Source organism: Mastacembelus armatus, chromosome 6, assembly GCF_900324485.2.
Source record: "Mastacembelus armatus chromosome 6, fMasArm1.2, whole genome shotgun sequence".
NCBI classification, from domain to species: domain Eukaryota; kingdom Metazoa; phylum Chordata; class Actinopteri; order Synbranchiformes; family Mastacembelidae; genus Mastacembelus; species Mastacembelus armatus.
Window position 1 is genome coordinate 13481461 of NC_046638.1, and position 19213 is coordinate 13500673.

Here is a 19213-nt window from a genome sequence, read left to right on the forward strand (position 1 = left end):
TTGTATTGTATTGACCTGTTTCTGTACTATTTCTCCTCCCCCAAACACAGAGATGTCTTTCTCTCCTCTCTGAGCACTCTTTAACCCTTCATCTTGCTATCCCAAGTTCACCTCCTTTAACCTTGGCCAGTCTGGAGATGACAGCTCGTTTCAGCACTACGAGTTAACTGTTTGTGCTCCTGTTTTACCAGATAACAAACAGAAACACAGCACACAGATATTTCAGTTATTACACTGCTCATGCATCAGGGAAACTTGACTGGATTCTTTTATTTAAGACTGCATTCAAATGCAAACCATGCCTAGCTACTTAGATTGATATTGTTTAATGGTGCCTTTCCAGATGTGTAAGCTGCCCGTTCCATAGGCACTAATGCATCCCCATACCATCAGAGATGCAGGCTTTTGAATTGAGCACTGATAACAAGCTAGAGGGTCCCTTTCCTGTTCAGTCCAGAGGATGGAGCGCCCCTGGTTGCCAAAAAAAAAAAAGTTAAGTTTTGATTCATCTGACCACAGAACAGTTCTCCACTTTGCCACAGACCATTTTACATGAGCTTTGGCCCAAAGAACATGGCAGGATTTATGGATCATGTTCATATATAGCTTCTTTGCTTTTGAGTATTAACATTAGCATTTTTTGATGATTAGTGGCAGGACGTCTTTGAGCAGTCTAGTCAGGATTCCGTGGTGGACATCACTGTATGGGCTCAGGAGTACTTCCCAAAATCACTGTCTGTGAAGTACTCGAGCCCATGCAGTGATGTCCACCACAGAATCCTGACTAGACTGCTCAAAGACGTCCTGCCGCTAATCATCTTTATTATACCTGGTCAATTTATCTCTGGTAACAGGCTATGTGCCTCAGGCGTTTAAGATTGCAGTAATCAAACCATTACTCAAAAAGCCTAGTCTTGATCCAGGAGTCCTGGGTAATTATAGACGAATAGCAAAACTACCTTTTAGATTTTCAATCAGGATTTATGTCACATTATAATAAAAAAACAGCACTAAGAAACATCATTAATAATCACCAACAATCTTCTCATAGTCTCAGACAATGGACTTGTCTCTGTACTTGTCCTCTTAGATCTTAGTGCTGCATTTGACACTATCAACCACAGCATCTTATTACAGGAGAATGGAACATGTGATTGGGATAAAAGGAACAGTGTTAAAGTGGTTCCAATCTTATGTATCACACAGATTCCAATTTGTTCTTGTTCATAATGAGCCTTCCATGCACACAAAAGTTCGTTATGGAGTTCCACAATGTTCTGTGCTAGGATCGATTCTCTTCACTTTATACACGCTCCCCTTAGGCAATGTTATTAGTAAGCACTGTCTTAACTACCAATGCTATGAAGATGACACTATAGTGCACCGAAAACAGAATTAATGTAAAATTATTGTATATTTTCACATTGCAAGACTGATGAAGGAATTTTTGCCCATAAGAATTTACTGCTCTGAAATTGATAATCCAGGGGCAGAGTGACCTGTGAAGGAATCAGCAGGAGGCGGCACAGTCATCTCAAACAAATACTTGTCAAGACTACCTTTGCTCGTGAGCAGGCTACAGAAGTCACAAATCTGCTCTAACTAGGAGAGCCCTTTGTAATGAACAGACTCCTTGCTGTTCACCCCTAGCCATAAATACCTATAAACTATTTCTGGTTTCCTTGAATGCCTTCTGAGACCAACCAAATTGTGCCAACTATGATGAACGACCAACCAGGTGAATTCCCCACCCAGCGTGGCAGAAATCAAAAGCTAGCCCCATGACAGGAGCGGGGGCCACAGGAAAGGGGGCTCAAGCTCAACAAAGCTCAGAAGAGAGCAGCTCAACATACACATATGACAACAGAGACTCTCAGAAAGGGAGCAGGAGAACAATGAAGTAGACAGACTCCAGGCCTGCAGCCGAAGACTCCGGGGAATGCCTATGTCTCTCCTGGAACCTGCCTGGCTGACGCAGTCAGACCAGCCCACAGTGGAATGGCCGAACCCCAGCAAACCTGATCCCAGCAGTCAGATAAGTAGTCCGTGGCCATGCTGTTCTCAACCTACCTCAGTAGTCTTCCATAGCTTACCCTCCTCCTAAACTGCTGTTTACCTCTCAGACTCAATACCCAAATATAGATTAATCTCAAAATTCCTCTTTCCACCACTGCAAATCACCTACTGTTCATGCATCATTTCAAGATGTTTTAATTCAATGATTAATCTAGTTTGTCTAGTTCATTGTTCCTGCTGTTTCCCCTACCATGTAAATAGTTGCATAAATCTTTAAAAGGCATGTGTGACTGGTATCATTTCTGTTGTCACACAGTAAACTCATCACAGAATCGGAAAACTCTCATTTACATTACTTTTAAACATATTAATGGCTAAAGTCTGATAACACTGTAATCAGCACAAAATGGGCTACAATAATATGTGAGCAGCATGTTTACGCATGATTAGTGTAAAGCAATAAAGGAGAAATAAGGCCATAAAACACATACAGAACATAGGTTCATAAGACTTTTGAGAACTGGATCTTGGAGCCTAGAGTGTTTGCTTCAAATAATTTTTTGAGTTGAAAATAAGCAGGAAGGTGTGCCTGATCATGAATAATCATGTGATTTATCTCAGAAGACAAAGACCCGCATGATGAGCTGCATAATGAGCCTTTCAGTCAGGAATGTGGCTGAGAGGGAATTAGTGCAACGCAATTCAACGTAATGCAGATGCAAACATTTGTCATCTGAGTCGCGTTTTTCCTCTGAGGACAAAATTAACTCTTCATCGCTATCTGGAACCATACGAAGCATTTCTTCACCCACGTAGTGTGCCATCATACAAACGAAATTTGTAAATTTGTAGAAACAATTTGTAGAGGCAATTTTTCACAGATTGGTGAACCTCTGCCTATAGAGAAGCTTTTTCACCGGCCTCAAAAAAGGCGGGCCAATCACAATTTATCTGCAATTGGGCGGGCCTTATGCTCTAGTCATCAGATCAGTCATCAGTTTTAAACAAGCCTTGCACATATAGACTGACTCGTTCATAACATTTCTTATTCTTCTTATTATTATGCATGCCATTATAATGCTTCAGTGGAGGTAATTTAAATGATTTTGCTGGGGAGAATAAGGAGTGAGGTGTGCTGAGCAAGCAGGAAAGAACATGCAATTTGAATATGGCAGCTGGTTATTTAAAAAACTATGATAGCTTTCCACAATTTTTGACCTTCTATACACCAAAAGATTAATAAATGGAAAGCAAATTAAAAAAAATAAATAAATATTTGCTGTAGAATACTATATAAAATCTTGATAATAAACTCAGCTTTACCACAGGAATATAACATTTAAGACAAAGGAAAACTTTATTATTACACTTGCAGCTTCATAAATCTTATGAATATGGAAATAAGTTTTAACATTTAACAGCAAGTGTGCAAAGATTCATAATCTGAAGCTATGAGTAGGGCTGGGTTTTTGCAACAGTTTTTGGCTACTGCAACTACAATGGGAAAATAGTTAATAGTTGCTGCTTAAACAGCATACAAAAGGGCTATATAAGTTAAAGAAAAGAAAGAAAAAAAAACAAAAACACAAAAATACCAGTTACCATTTACCAAGTTTAAGTAAAACAAGCCTTTGAATAACTTATTTTTTCCAACCAACACTGAAATCTAAAATGCCTGAGAAAAGATACTGAAAAGATAAAGAAAAAGAAGCCAGCGAAAAGATGAAATGAGGGAAAGAAATAATATCAGGAAGAAAAACAAGCGCACATGAACTCTACACTTACAATTCTGCAAGATGGCAGATTTGTCACAGGGTGCCTAATAGGGTCCAAAACAAGCCTATTGAATGTAACTCTTTTATACAGAGCCATAAGCACCTCAGGATTCATGTACCTTCTTGTCATGGTGTTTCAAAATTATAAAGCCATCACATATCTCCTCTATCATCCCACCCAGCAGATCTAAACGCGACTGAACTTTTTTTCAAAGTCCTAGTTTTCGTGTTTATTCAAATGAATGGGTTGGTGGACGTTTTGATTACTTTCTCTAATGCCTTGCCTATATAATGCCTTTGGCCACTTACAATGGATTTATACACAGTACTGGAAGGAGAGAATGTGTGGGCACCGCCAGCCAGCTAGAGAATGACAAGGGATTACTGTGACAACCATTTGCATATCAAGAATTTTAAGCAGTGAGAGAGAAAATATCAAACCCTCTAGCCTGCAAGGTCATTCAAAAGATAGTTTTTTTCCTTCTCTTCATAATTTATTTTGCATATCGTGCAGTATGGACACACTGTAGATTAAAAAGGTAGCTTTAGCTTTTCCTGATAGGGACCAGCTCACACCTAGACTTTCTCAACACCACCACACCCTCATCAAACTAACTGAGGAAGACACACGCACACACATCATCATCATCATCATCTTGATTGTTCTAAGATGAACTACACATTGAAGAAAAGAAAATTGCTGAAGCCTCTAATCCATTTCAAGTTTATCGTCACTTTGATTCTAATGTTTTTTCAATATCAATGGAAAACACAAGGCCTATGTTTTCTTCTGTTGGCAGAAAAAGAGAGAGAGCGAGAGAGAGAGAGAGAGACAGAGAGACAGACAGAGATGGAAGGAGGGAGGGGGAGAGAGAGGAGAACTATCATCTATGAGTAAGGAATTTATTCAGACCAACATATAAACAACTCATTACATACTGCAGAGGCGGTGTCAAATGTTGAGTTCAGTAATGAACTGTATTATCTTCAAACGGGAAGAGTATAAATTTAAATTTTCTGTTTTTTGTTTTCTCTGTTTTATGTTAATATCATTCTGTCTGAACAATAGTAATGTAACAAAGAATTGCCTATTAAGTTATTTGAATAAAATAATTAAATTATTATCATAAGGTGGGGACACAAACTAAAAGGAAATTAAAAAATTCATATCTAAAAATTGTTGCATTTCAGACCAGAGCCATATTTTAACTTCTGAAACACAATTAGTAGATGAATATTTAATGAATTTAGACTTCCTAAATGAAGAATACTGCCTAAAATTAGTAATATATTTGTAATATGGTTTACCCATTAAGCCTACAAAGATATGATATATTTCCTTTAGCACAAAACAGCTAAAAACATTAACAAAGAGCACAGAAAAAATGTAGATAGCTTGATTGATAGAAGTAAAGAGATGGAATAAAGACTTGAAAAGGGTACTGTGTGAGCTAATAAAGCATACTGAAAAAAATATATAAATTACAAGTAGAGCTGGGCGATATGGCCTAAGACAAAAAATCTGATTTATGATTTAAATCAATTTTTGATTGATTGAACCCCCTTGGGGTTAAAGTGCAATCAGAAACAACAAGCCCAAAAGACAAGATGGCAGACCCTGCCATTGACAACAGTGAAAATGGCTGCACATACCTGGGGTCCAAAACTTTCAGCCTGTGAATGTGGGCATCATAGCTTTTGCAATATACATTGCGACTACATTGCTGCCATGTCGTTTGTGTATCTCTAGTATGGCAAACGCGCAGCTAAGCCCATTCGGAACTATGGGAGCCCAGAGGGCAGCAGGGCGGATGTTAAAGAGAAAATTTTCATTCAAGCAAGTGGATTTAAGCTACACATTCGAGGTAATCGATAAAATCGATTTATCGACCAGCCCTAACTACAAGGTAAGAGAAACATGTCAACAAGGTGAAAGGTAAGAAATTTGAAAAGTGTGACTAGCACTCTTAACCTAAACTAAAACAACCACATAAACCAAAAGCTACAGCAAAACTATCCATTTTATTGTATACCTCTAAAGTATAGGAAACCAAAGGTCAATCAATAGTTTCTAGAACGTTTCAGAACATTTTGGTGTTCTTAATGACACAGCAAAAAGAAGATTCAGTCATCTGGCTCTTTATTTATTACATAATCATTTTAATATCTCTATTCTCATTGAACTCTATAGGATTGTCTTAGAACTTGACTCATTGATTAGTCATTCAAGAGTACCCAATGGGCTAATATTTGGATTATTCATATACTATGTCATTTTTCAAGCAAAAGTGACAATGTGTCTGGTCTTGAAATGTGAGGATTTGATATAGTTTTATAAACTGATTATTTTTGGCTTTGGCTTCTTTGTTGGCTAAACAAGCTTTTGCTGCCCTAATTTGTAATATTAAAATATTTTCAAACTAACAAATAAACTTATGAGTGATGCTGATCATGGGTGTGAGAAAGTCTTGCTTTTAAATTTTGGATAGTATTTGCTCTTAAAGACAAAGTTTTATTTGATTGTTATAAATAAAAAAAAAAACACACACTTACAATGTTAAATATTAAAATGAAACTAAGAAAAATCATAGATTCAGTCCAACATAGAACCGGAGCATGCAAGAATGAAAAATATACCTAACTAAAATACAAGAAACTTTTAAATGTTTGCAAAATACACAGTGCGTTTTGCATAAAGGCTGCAGTGACACTGCTGGATGACTGGCCTCCCGGCAACCAAACTGAAACCCCCATAAGATTAAAAGCTAGAAACTTCTGGTCCCAGGAGCACAAGTGTCTAAAAGGCAACAACACTGAGAAACGAGTGGAATGCCAACAGTTCCAGAAGAGATAAAAGCCTGTTTATTTCCATACCAGACAATACACACTTTTCCTGTCATCTGTTTATGGGAATTGTCTGATACATAGTGAACATTCTGTATGTACAAGAGCACATTAGCCAGTGATTCCAGTCCCACATGACATGCAGGACAAGAAGAATAAGAAAAGAGAAAACAATGAAAAGATGGAGGAAAAGAGAGAGAGATGTATGCTGTTAGGGGGTGGAGGATGGAAAGAAGGAAGGGGAAGAAGACTGTCAGTGGAGTTGTTAGTGGTGATGGAGAGACCAGAGGAGAAGGTGGATGGAGGGAGGGAGGAAGGGGAGGCTTGACGATAAGAGAAAAATTCAGACCGGTCAAAGTTTCCTTTTTGCCAATCGTGCTCCTGATAAAGACAGCGCCTGCTCCGGAGCTGATAGAGGGGCTATCTCTCTCCCTTACACCCCCCCCCAACACACACACAAGCTCTGCCTCACTCAGCCAGCAGTTAGTTTGTGAGGAGCAGAGGAAAGGAAAAAAATGAAGGGCCCTATCAGTGCAGCATCATGATGCTACCATCAACCAGCCACCGCGCAGCAATTAATATCGCTCCAATTACTGTTAAAGGGACAAGGCTGGGATAGGACGATAATGAACACATCCTCTCTTCCCTACCAGAGGAATTAAAATACACGTGCACACACACACACATACACACACACACACCCACACACACACACTCATCAAAATACATACACTCAACACTGTAGACACACATGCCCAGACATACATAAAACGTGCACAGCTTGAAAAGGAAATAATGCCAGATAGGGAGGTAATCTTCTTGCATTGTTTAACTCATTGAAGACAACAGACAGAGAAAAATAAATAACCAAACAAACCTCGATAAGAGGGAAAATAAATAATAAAATTATGGTGATTTACTTGTTATCTCCTCTTAGCCGTGTGTTTGTTACAACTTGAATAAATTTTCCCTGGTCTGTCATGTTCACATCTCCTACAGGGGAATGGTAGAACAACACAATGGACTTGTGAAAGGCAACACATTGGAACTTCTTTAAGACACAGACCTGAACACACATACAGAGCTGGCTCCATCCACTTGAGAGCATATTATAAAGCTGAAAGGATGTTTGCTGGAATTCCAGAATTCCTAGGAATTATAGCCAGCAGTCTTACTGTTTTAATTAGGAATGTGAAAAGTAAGAGTGGAGGTTTCCAGGTTCCATTCTCATTCTATGGCCACTGAATACAGATGCCAAAAGAGTTTCAATACAGTCCACTGTGTTGTAGTCCACCCACTTGTATCTTCCGTTGATATGAGCAACAGCTCTGGGCATGTACTGACAGTTAGGTATTATATGAAAGGAGAAGGCTGGGTGAATGGTTGGGTAAGAAAAAAAACCAAAACAAAACAACTTTCCCACAGGATAGAGAAATGTTTCCAGTGTGAAACATTTTGTAATCAGTTTTTTTCAAAATCTATAGAGCCTAAACCTGATCGAGCAAAACTAAGTATGAAAATATCTTTCATGAAAAAGACAAATGTCTTGTGCTTAATTGTATTACAGTATTTTTCAGGCTATAAATCGCACCGGCATTTGAATCGCTTTTAGCAAAAACAGCCTTGGTGAACATAAAAAGAAAACCTGTGTATAAGTCGCATTTCTAATTATAGTCTAAATTAGCCTATAAAGAACATGGGCTAGGCATAACAACAAGCAGAAGTGCATCAGAAATTCATTCATCTGTGTCAAGTAACATTAAAAAACTGCACCAACGTCAGGGTGGGGGGAAATGAAACAGCATCTCCTCCTCATCTCTCAGTCACACTCATTCCAAATTTTATTTTAGCTGCATACTTTATTACCTGCACTGTGAAGTCTGCACTGTAGCTCCTTCTTTTGTGTGTGTGTGTGGGCAGCATTTTTACTTGTGTTACACTAAGAGTTGAACACAACTGTTACTTCTTAGGTGTTTTAATATTCTCTTCATTTGAGTCAAGAGTGCCATCTCACACTAGTGACTGCTCGACAAAATGACTGGAAATATACACATATAAGTCGCTTCACTGTGTAAGTCGCAGGACAAGCCAAAGGAGTTAAAAAAAAAAAAAAGTATGACTTATAGTCCGGAAAATACAGTAGTTAATTTTTTAGGTGAATTCAAAAGGTACATTTTTGAGTACTTTTGAGTCCAATTTGTGTACAGTGAATGCATACCAATTTTTTTAACTTGCTTTTGTCATAAATTTCTAATGTTCACCGTGGTCTTATATGTTGTGAAAGTTTTGTTTTCATTTGATTGACACTAAACGTGACAGTCTCTTGCATCATTTCATGAGTGCTTCCTGTAAAGTCAGAAAGAGTTCAGATGCCACATGATAAAAGAGAAAAAGCCAGTCTCTTGGTAAATGATGTATAAAGACTGAACCTCACCAATAATTATAGTTGGTTTTCCCTTCTTAAGTTTTATTGCATTTGCTACTATAAAATTAATCATCTTTACTAGAAATCCTGTGAGTGTACTGACCTGGACCTCTCCAGTGTAATGTCTCCTCCTCTTCCTCTCCTTCTTCTTCATCCTCCCCGCCACTGTCTATTGGACCTTGCTCATCTCTGTCCTCGTCTTCATTACTTGGGCCCCCTAGGGAGTCCTGAGTCTTAGGCTCTGGAAAAAACACAGATGGACACATTTATATGTATTCAAACATGCTTTTGACTCATGCAGCTTCAATCTGAAACTTCAGTATCAGCTTCAGAATTCCCAGACCTAAAACTTGTGTGCCCCTGAATGTGTGTCTATGTGGGTTTGTATGCGCATGTGTGCATGCATCTGGATAGTGGCTGTTTCTGTTTGTTGATCAAAGGCAGTGGTGAAATAATTCCCTGAGTTGTGCAACATGCCACCTCACCACACTGAGATTGACCCCTTAATTTCTCACTGCAACTCTGGAGAATCATTCTCTACACCGTCTACACCTCTCTTTTGGCACTTTGTCTTCCACCAGTTTTTCATTGTCTTCCTCTGTGACCATTGTACTTCCATCTCATTCTTTTCAGTCAGAGTCTCATTGTGCTTGTTGTTTCATCCGTCTCTCTCTCTTCTATCTTTCCATCTTCTCCCCCTTACTCCCCTCAGTCTATCACCTTCAGCAGACTGAGGTTGCCTGTGTTCCTCTAATCAGCATTGATATCCCTGGCATTGATCAAGCTGATTGCACAGCCTAGCTTGATGATCAAAGAGATCTGTGTGTGGTTCTGCACGTGGCTGGACCTGTGTGTATGTGTATGTGTGTGTGTGTGTGTTTGAATCTGAATGTATGAAATGTGTCTACGTCCAGCACACTTATATGAACCCTGAACTTTGCTTTGCAGCTGGTATCAGGCCGTTCATCACAGTATTAGAAGGGCTCTTGATTAGTCAGATTAGATTAGTAGTTACATTACAACACCTTAGGCTATCTGAGCTGAAGATCTCTCTTTCTCTGGTCTTGCACCATCGATAGGTCAATGGTTAAGGTGACTCAGAGGCTGACTGCATGGAACCAGATCACAATTGTCACACTACGAATCTCAATCATTTTCATTGTATTTATATATTAAATAAAATGATCCAGACCTTTAAAATGGTAATTTCAGTGATAGATAAGGCAACTATTTTCAAAAACTTAGATACTGTATTACTTGTAACAACTGCAATCTTGCAGTTTGTTCCATTTCTCATACATTTTTGTTAGCACTGTTGGTTTTACATAAGTTAAATTCAGGTAAAAGTGGTTTAACTATGAACTTTAATGTAGGTCAACTTAAACTTAGCTAGATTATCTTACAGGTTGATGATTGAGTTTTCATCAGTAGATCGTTGCACTGGTGTTTGACTGGAGCATGACTGATATTAGTTCGGCCATTGAGGATATACAGCAGATATGTATAGTTGACCAATGTCTAATCTACTGAAAAAATATTCTTTATGCACCTTTTTGGAGTTGTAGCAGCCTATGAAAGTTCTACGCTGCATTCACATCAGAAAAGTGGCAGGTAAAAATTTTAACACCTGATGTGGCAGCGCCACAATGTGATGCACGATGTGTTCGTCAGTGTTTTCTTCAACAGATTCTTTAGTTGCAATGACCACACAATATATAATGACTTTTCAAGTTGAGTTGCTTTTTTCCCCCTCATGGTTTATCTGTATATGTCATAAAGCCAGATTCATTTTTTATTATATATTTTAGGTCAATTGTATTCTTGGCATGTTAATACAAACTGTATTGTAGCAAAAATAATGTATTAAATGCATTTGATCAAATTATACAAAATGTTTTGATATAGAGTTTTCTGTAAGTAATACCACATTATATCTGTAGGAATTCTGGGAGGAGCCAATTTGTGTGTTTCCAAATATGTGATGACAAAGGAATAATATGAAGAGATCTATACATCATTTCCATATGCTTTAATATTTCAGTGCATTAACAATTTTTTTGCACATATGGCAAGAGGTTTGACACATGCAGTTTCTGATTGGACAGTTTACTACATACGATATGATTAAAATGAAGAATTTAGCTAGGTTCAGGCACATTTCAGTCAAGACGGACTTCGGCAAATGGACTAAAGAGAATTCTGAGTTTTGTTAAAAAGACACAATTTAAGCCTTAATTTATGCCCTTTATCTTCTAGTTCTCTTCCTTCTAACTTTTGCCATTCCTGTCACTTCCTCCTGCTCTTCTCTGTCCTTTTTCATCTTGTTTTATACCTTCTCTCTCCCCTCCCCAAATCCCAGACCGTCTTCAGCCTCTACCCCGATAACACCTCAGCTGTCTGCACAAAGACCGTGTTTACCCTTGCATTCCCACTCTGATAAACAACGATAGTGCTTGATCGATAACAGCCATGAACGCCCCATGACCACGTGACGCCCTCACACTCCGCTGTTATTAATGTAACCGTTGAGATTGAATCTGCATTGTCAAATAAATCAACACACATGCGCACACACACACACACACACACACAAAAGCAGCTGCACACATACACACACCTTCCATCTTCACGTCACGTCCACCTTTCAACCTCATCTACACGCAAACACTCACACATGGCAACATACTGTACACACTCTAATGCAAGCAGACACCCCCACCACACAAACCACACACACACACTTCCCCCCTGCCTAAACAGTGCCATTATTTTCAGCTATAAATCACATTGAATGGCACATTGATTTTATCCTGCAGGGGCTGAAGCGAGGGAGGGGAACTGGAGACACAGTTATTGCGTTTAATATTATCAATATTATCTCCCATATCATCTCAGACAGGGAGGCAGGTATCAGGAGGAGTCGACAGACACTTTTCTGCCAAACCCCCTGCTCTCGCTCTCTCTATTCCAAGCCTCCCTCCCCCCAATAGCAAGACAGTCTCCATCAATCTGATAAGATGAACTTCCCCTGTCACACCTGCAGGGCAAAGTCACCCAACAACCGCACCTCCTAACATTTCTGTCTCTCTTCTGCCTGATTTTAATGCTGCCTTTTGTCTTTTGCATCCGTTTTATAGATATCTGTTCCCTCACATTTGATGTTCAACATACTGGAAAGTGCCCATACAGTCTCGACCTTAGTCAGTCTGGTGGCACAACTCAAGTGGCAAGAGATTTGGGCCAAACCAAGGTACACAGCCTCAAGTCGTTCAGTTCAATTACACTAGCTGTGCAGAGAAAGGACCAAGCTGGTCCAGTTGTCTCTCAGCTGTCTGGATCCATTCAGCCACACTGCTGCTACACGCTAACAAACTACATACAATCAACATAGAGATGCGTCAGTCAGAAGGGAAATAGATACGCTGATTCAAACGTAAAGCAAGTAAAACATGAGTTATTCATATGAGACAACTGACAAACATGACCTAAACAAATGTATACAAGAAATTATTAAATCAATTACCATTGCTGCGAATGGAGCTGAATTAGTCCAATATGACTGGAATGAATATCTCAATGTCTGACTTTTTCCAGTTCCTCCTTTGCTGGTAAGTGCACCAGGTGACTTCTCACTAGAAGAGATGCTCATCGTTTCTGTAGAAATTAGGTTTTTACAGAAAAGGGTTGTTAGCCTGTAGCTAACCTTGCTTGCAGAACCTGGTGTTCCAATTTTCCCCCATGGGCGGACAAGATCAGGCTTGACTACGGTCAAGTGCAAAGGGAGAAAAACACAATATAAAGAAGAATTTGTATTATTTTAAGTTTTACTAAACTCTTTATGCACAACATAAAGAGAGGCTCACAATTTTATTGTATGTTTTCTCGTATAATGACAGTTATTTTTCTATTACTGATAGATCTTGACAAATGTGTGCAAATATATGTTCAGTGCAATTAGCAGCATTCTGTACTTAGAAAACCCTTAGTTTTGTTAGACTGAAGTAAGTTAAATTAAGTTAAATTAGTGTTGAATGCAAAGGTGCATCACTGGAGTCAGAGAAGCAACAGTAAGTACCCCTCACTCTTCAACTGCAAAAATAAGCAACATGTATGAACAAAAACATCCCACAAATATTATGTCCAGCCAACAACCTATGCATATATTTAATTTTCAATTACATACAAACAAGAAAAGCAGCAAATCCTGAGCTGAAATAAGCAAATAATTATTAAAATATTTCTTCTATTAATTATGCAACTGTATAATTTCAGCAATACTGCATACATATAGTGCATAACTGTCCTTGATAAAACCCAAAGAGATTACACCCTCTTTCATTTGTTTGTTTTTGCACACACACACACACTCTCCCGATCACCACTACGCAGATTCAAATGAAAAAATTAGTGGTTTTATAAAATCATTCTGATTGGCCCCAAACAATGGCATGACAATTAGAGGTCACAAGGAGGTAACATACTGACTAATCAGCCAGAAGTGGATTTTATCAGGTTTCCTGTGATGTTTAAGTATGATTGTTATGAAAAAAGGAACTTCACTCGTTTAGGCGGGACGCAGCAACTGTAGAGCAATTCTGAGAAGTGAGAGGTTTCTTTAAAAAAAAAAAAAAAAAAAAATCACCACAACAGAGAAATGAACTGAACAGATGCTTTAAGTCTTCCTCAATAAAGTTGTGTGTATGTGCATGTGTGTGTCGATCCATTGTATCAGCATCAATATTCTGGCTTTCTGTCAAGCTGAGGAGGAGCTGTTATGGAAAGAACAGTGCTTCATCCTGTTACTGGTAGAATGTGTTTTTCTTGCTAAAGTTATCAGGCTGGTTATCGCCTGTGTGTGTGTGTGTGGGGGGGGGGGGGGGTCTGTGTGTGTGTGTGTGTGTGTGTGTGTGTGTGTGCCTCTCTCTCTCTCTCTTCCAGATGGTGGATAAGAGGCCTTGCCTTTATTAGCCAGTGCTGGCCAGATAAAGACCTGGTATTGATCCCAGGTTGAAAGAGCAGGTTCGTCAAACATGGGTGATTTACAGAGAACTGATAATGGCAGCGCTGAGCAACTGAGGAACCCTGCAGAACAGAGAGAAGTAAATCAACAGTATAATGTGGAGGGGTGTGTTGGGGGGTGTGGGTGGGGGTTAAACAAGAAACAAAGATGCCAACTTAGTTTGCTATCAACAGACAAACTTGCTCATGTATAGTCTGCCTCAGTTCTCTCATCTTCTTCTCCTTATACAATCTAACACACACATAACCCACCCCTCACCTCAAACACACACCTCCAGCTAATCTTGAATCTCTTCTCGATTAGCACCTGACAGAATTTCCATGGATTTATCAAACCAAGCCAACCAACAGACGCTTATCACTTCCAGCCCCAAAATTTCACAAGAGCCAGAATTTTTGAGATAAAAAAAAAAAAAAAAAAAACACACCGCCAGTGAAATCTTGAATAAGTCAAAAGAATATGACTGAAAACTCTATGACTGCTATCACATGGTACAAGGGGTAAGCTTGGGATAAGAGGTGCATAAGGGGGCAGATTCACTGTGGCCAAGATTGAACCTTGTGAATTCTGTTTTTTTATTTGTTTAGACACAGTAGAGATAAAAGACAGATACATATGGAAAGCTGCAACTGCATATTGCCTCAACAGTCTGTTTTTGTTTTTTTCTGGGTGACATTAACCGTCTCCTAACAGATAACAGGTAGACATCAGCTTTTTGAGGAGATAAATCTGGGAGTAACCACTAATAACTGCCAGTAAACTAGACATCTGAATTATTATATTTGAAGAGGTGCAATAAGCAAGTTCCTGCATGTTCTCAGTTTGTGGCTATTATTAATGGTGATTATATTATATATTGATTAAATTGTAAAAGAAAAGCGTTTGCGTACATGTCTGCCAATTATTTATTTCAGTCAGTTCACCCACACATAACAAGTAACAAATTGTTACTTGGAATGAAGTGGTTTCGCCAAAACCTATTCACAATATAGGGTTATAGCAGAGGTGTCCAAACCTGGTCCTCGAGGGCCACTGCCCTGCTTCTTTTCCAGCTGTCTGCCGATTACCTGGATCAGGTATACTGATTATAATTGGCACTTAGCTTGTTTCAAGGGCACATGCAGAGAAATGTATTTACTTCTAAGTCTTTATGAGGCGTCCTACGACAGAATCTTGACATTCAGAGTTTGAGGGCTACAACTTGTGTTGCTTTTTTCTTTTTTAATTGCTTCCTGTGCTAATATCAGATTTTTTTTATCCTTTGATCTGGCTTTGCTCCTCTTCTCACCTTCATTGTACAGTGGTGTGTATGGCAGTGGGCTTGTGTTGTCACCCTCAGCTGAATCATCGGGGTCTGAGACTCCACCCTCCTCTCCTGAAAGGCTGAGGTTGTCTGGTGTATTTTCCTCGATGCCATCGAGATCCCCAGGAGAACCTGCAAGAAGCAAGGGAAAATTAGCACCTGTATTTATAAGGTCAAATCCACTTTATTCTGCTGCCTGTGTTTAGTTTTTAGAGCTTCCTATAACATCTGAGAACCTAGAAATGATATTACCGTATATCAGATCACTACATTTAAGTAAAGAATGGCAGATCAGAGCCAAATATCACATTTTTGTTTAAATGCAGTGGTCTTAACACAAAATGGCCATAAATAATAGGACTGTTCACCTAAAACAAGTTTGATAAGGTACATAACTCGTGCACTCCCTGCATGACGACTTAACCTCACAATATTACACTTCAGATCTGCAGAGGACCTCGAGTCTAAAAGACTGGTGCAGGATAAAAGTAAAAATAAAAGGAATTTAGATTGTTAAACAAGCTACTTATGACTATGTACAGTATGCTTGGCATGTACTGTAAGGGAGGAAAAATACCCTAAACACACTGATCCATTTTTTAAACTGAACTCAAAAAACGGTTTCAGGAATTGGATACGCTGAACAATCTAATCCAGAAGATTAATACCAAGGAGCCAGGGGGACCTTAGAGCCAAATTACTATATACCTAAAATTGTAGCTAAAAAGAGTGATTAGTGCAGGGCTGATCTGTATCAATTACAGTTTCATAATCCCTGCTGACCATAGTAATTATACATACTTTTGATCTATTTTAGCCTGTGTGAAGATTACATCCAAATAATGGAGTCAGTTAATATGGATTTAATGTGACTTTTTAAAAAAATTACTTCATTAATAATGGTCCTTCTACAGTATAAGATAAATACATCAGGCTGCTTTAAGCGTACATTAAGATGTCTAAACCTAAATATACTTTCATATTTACCGGCTGTTTTGGTGACTCTAAAGTCTGCATTGTAGTTCTTAGTGTTTCAAAGCTTGCTGATTATACAAGGCAGTTTGTTCATTTGTATAGGATGAAATGCTTAATTCTCAGATCTTGAGAGAATACCATGATAGAATTATTAATTCATGGTAACCATTTCTTTTAAGAGGATTAGAAAGTACTAGAATGAAACAGAAATGGTTAACAGGGTACAGCGTGCCAAGGGAGAAAACAACTCACATGCTTGATGATGTACTGGAAAGTCAAGCAGGGTGGGCATATTGTTTTTGAATAACTAAATCAAAGTGAAATTAATACAGAGATTTTATTTTTCATTTCCTGCCTTTCTCTCATCTTGGACAAGTTGTAAATTAATTTTCATCAGGTTGTGACGAACGAATTGGGGGGACCAGTTCAGAATTAAAGCCGTGACTGGGGGGCGTATATATTTACAATACTGGAACAAAAGGAGTCTATAATCTATACAAAGCACACAACAATGCCCGTGAATAAAGAAGCTTGTAGAAAAAGGAAGAGGCAATTTTTCTAATTCTGTTAATTTCACTTCCAAAGCAATTAAAAGCAGGCAGAGATAATGCTGGGAAACAATCGCAGGCTGACAAAGTGTTTCTGTCTTTGTAAATGAAACATCTTTAGGCTAATTTCAACATCCACGCCTGCATGGTTCACTCTAATTTCAGATAAAATTAACACAGCTAGATTTGGACCTTCACTAAAAAAAAAAAAAAAAAAAAAAAAAAAAAAAAGGGGGGGGGGGGGGGGGGGGGGGGGGAGAGAGATCGATTCTGTACACAATATTTTTAGAATTGGGTCTATGTTGCCTGAGCTAGATCTAATTTTCAGTATCTATAAGGACATTTCATTTTCATACAATTAATTTTCCTTTAATCATACTTGTACAAAGGGACTTCTCTGTATAAAATTCCAATTATAATTCCTGTTTAAAATGTGAGTTTGAATTATGATTTCTTTCCTCATTATTGCTCTGGTTTAATGAATCAATCGCTGCATCACTGCTTTCAGACATCAAATGGTGCGGAAAAAGTTTCAGCTCCACATTCTCTGCTCTTTTATCCAAGTAGAAATATTCTTTCCTTCCCCTTCTCGTCCCGTCTCGGATAGTTGACAGAAAGGATAGCTGGGCCTGTGTGATAAGTGTAGCACATTCTACTTCATTTGCCAGTTTAAAAGTTAAACCCTTATTAATTGTTACAGTGTGATATTCACAGGAAAATTGGACTGAATTTAGTCAAGAGATGGAGAAATAAAAAAGGACATAGCCCACATGTGTATCTCTGTAGAAGGGATGTAAATTAAGTTGAGACATCCAACAGAACCACTGAACTTTCTTGGTTGTGAACTGAAGAAGAAGAATCTGTTCATGAAAAAAGCCTAAAGCATACATTTATTCAGTTTCCCAAAAAGGTTCTTGGACAAATAAAACTTGTACTGTAATACTGACACAGAGGAAAGGAAATACAGGAAATACAGCAGTTCCTGGACGAAGGAGGACTTGTGTTTTTGGTCAATTTTCTGTACAGTGTGAAAACAGAGTGGATGTTTCTGTTTGCTTTTGAAATGTTTTTCAGAACAAATTGCTACACTACATGAGGTGCAGTTTTGACATCCAGCTGGCAAAAACAATTCTATATAGTTAAAGAGGACATCCAACTCCAAGTAAAGATGCTGTACTGGAGTAAAATGCAGAACAGTGCTCAAGACGGGTTGGACTAGAACTGATTTAAACCTAAAAACATACCTAATCAAGCCTGAGGAGGCTTTAAAATCAAAAAATGCTAAACAGGTAAGACTCCAGACTGAAGCTGCAATGAACACCTATTTTCATCATTGATTGCTCAATAAACTCTTTATTAATTACATAGTATTCTGTAGTAAATGTGATCATTGATGATAAATCTGTTTTCTAAAGACCATGGTGGCATCTTCATTTTGATGATTCTTGTCTGATATAAGCTTATAAATTATAATTATAAATTTATGAATGAATCAAGGACTTGGTGTCATTTGAAATGTATAAATATACCGATAAACACTAAGGAATTTTTTTTTTTTAAATGATAATCCTAATCTTAATTCCTGAATTATAACAAACCTACCAATATGTCAGTGTTTACTTGTGGCAATGGAAACTAATTAGCTTTTAAACAAAATTATTATCTGAATTCCAAAATTTGAGTTTGCTAATTCACCCACCCTACTGTGTATACACAACTTCATAAAATTCCTCTGCTAATTTTACAAAGATACAAAATTTAAGGCAAAGATGATTTTACATTTAGGAACAAAATCATGGAAGTCTGGCCTTGAAAGAAATTTTCAAGTCCATTTTGACTCACAAATAAATTCAGTCCACCACCAAGATGAGACTAAGACAGATGTGGTAGCAGGGCAGCAGTGGAGCTCCAGCGCAGAGACAGCAGATGTCTGTCTTGGAGGCGTGAAGAGAGGCAGAACAAAGTGCTGCAGCTGATGAAGGCACCAAAGATACTGCTTTATTAACTCTCCGTCCACATCAAACCTGCAGCGAGCAGCTCGCTGATTAAACACAGAGACAACACACATCAAACCTGCATGCTCAACAAGCCTGATTAAACAGACGCAGGCCTCGCTGCTCTCACGCTAATAACCCGCCTCACAAAAAATACATTAGACCTGAAAGCAAGAGAAGAGGAGCTAGGGAGGGCGGGAGGCATACTTGTATCGGAAAATCTCAGACTTGTAAAGAGAAACATTAAAAGAGGATATTTAGAGAAAGAAAGGAGGAAAGAATGGGAGAGTGTGGATAATGTGGGAGCTCTCTT

The 19213-nt window shown here is 38.4% G+C and overlaps 1 protein-coding gene across 1 annotated transcript in view; it reads right to left on the reverse strand.

The window, feature by feature from the left end:
* Nucleotides 1-19213, reverse strand: part of zfpm1 (zinc finger protein, FOG family member 1) — a 109113-nt gene that overhangs the window by 42603 nt on the left and 47297 nt on the right. The window contains exons 2-3 of the mRNA XM_026312416.2: nt 15369-15515; nt 9164-9301 (exon numbers count right to left, since the gene is read on the reverse strand). Of these exons, the coding sequence (XP_026168201.1) occupies nt 9164-9301; nt 15369-15515 (285 nt within the window). The remainder of the gene's footprint in view (nt 1-9163; nt 9302-15368; nt 15516-19213) is intronic.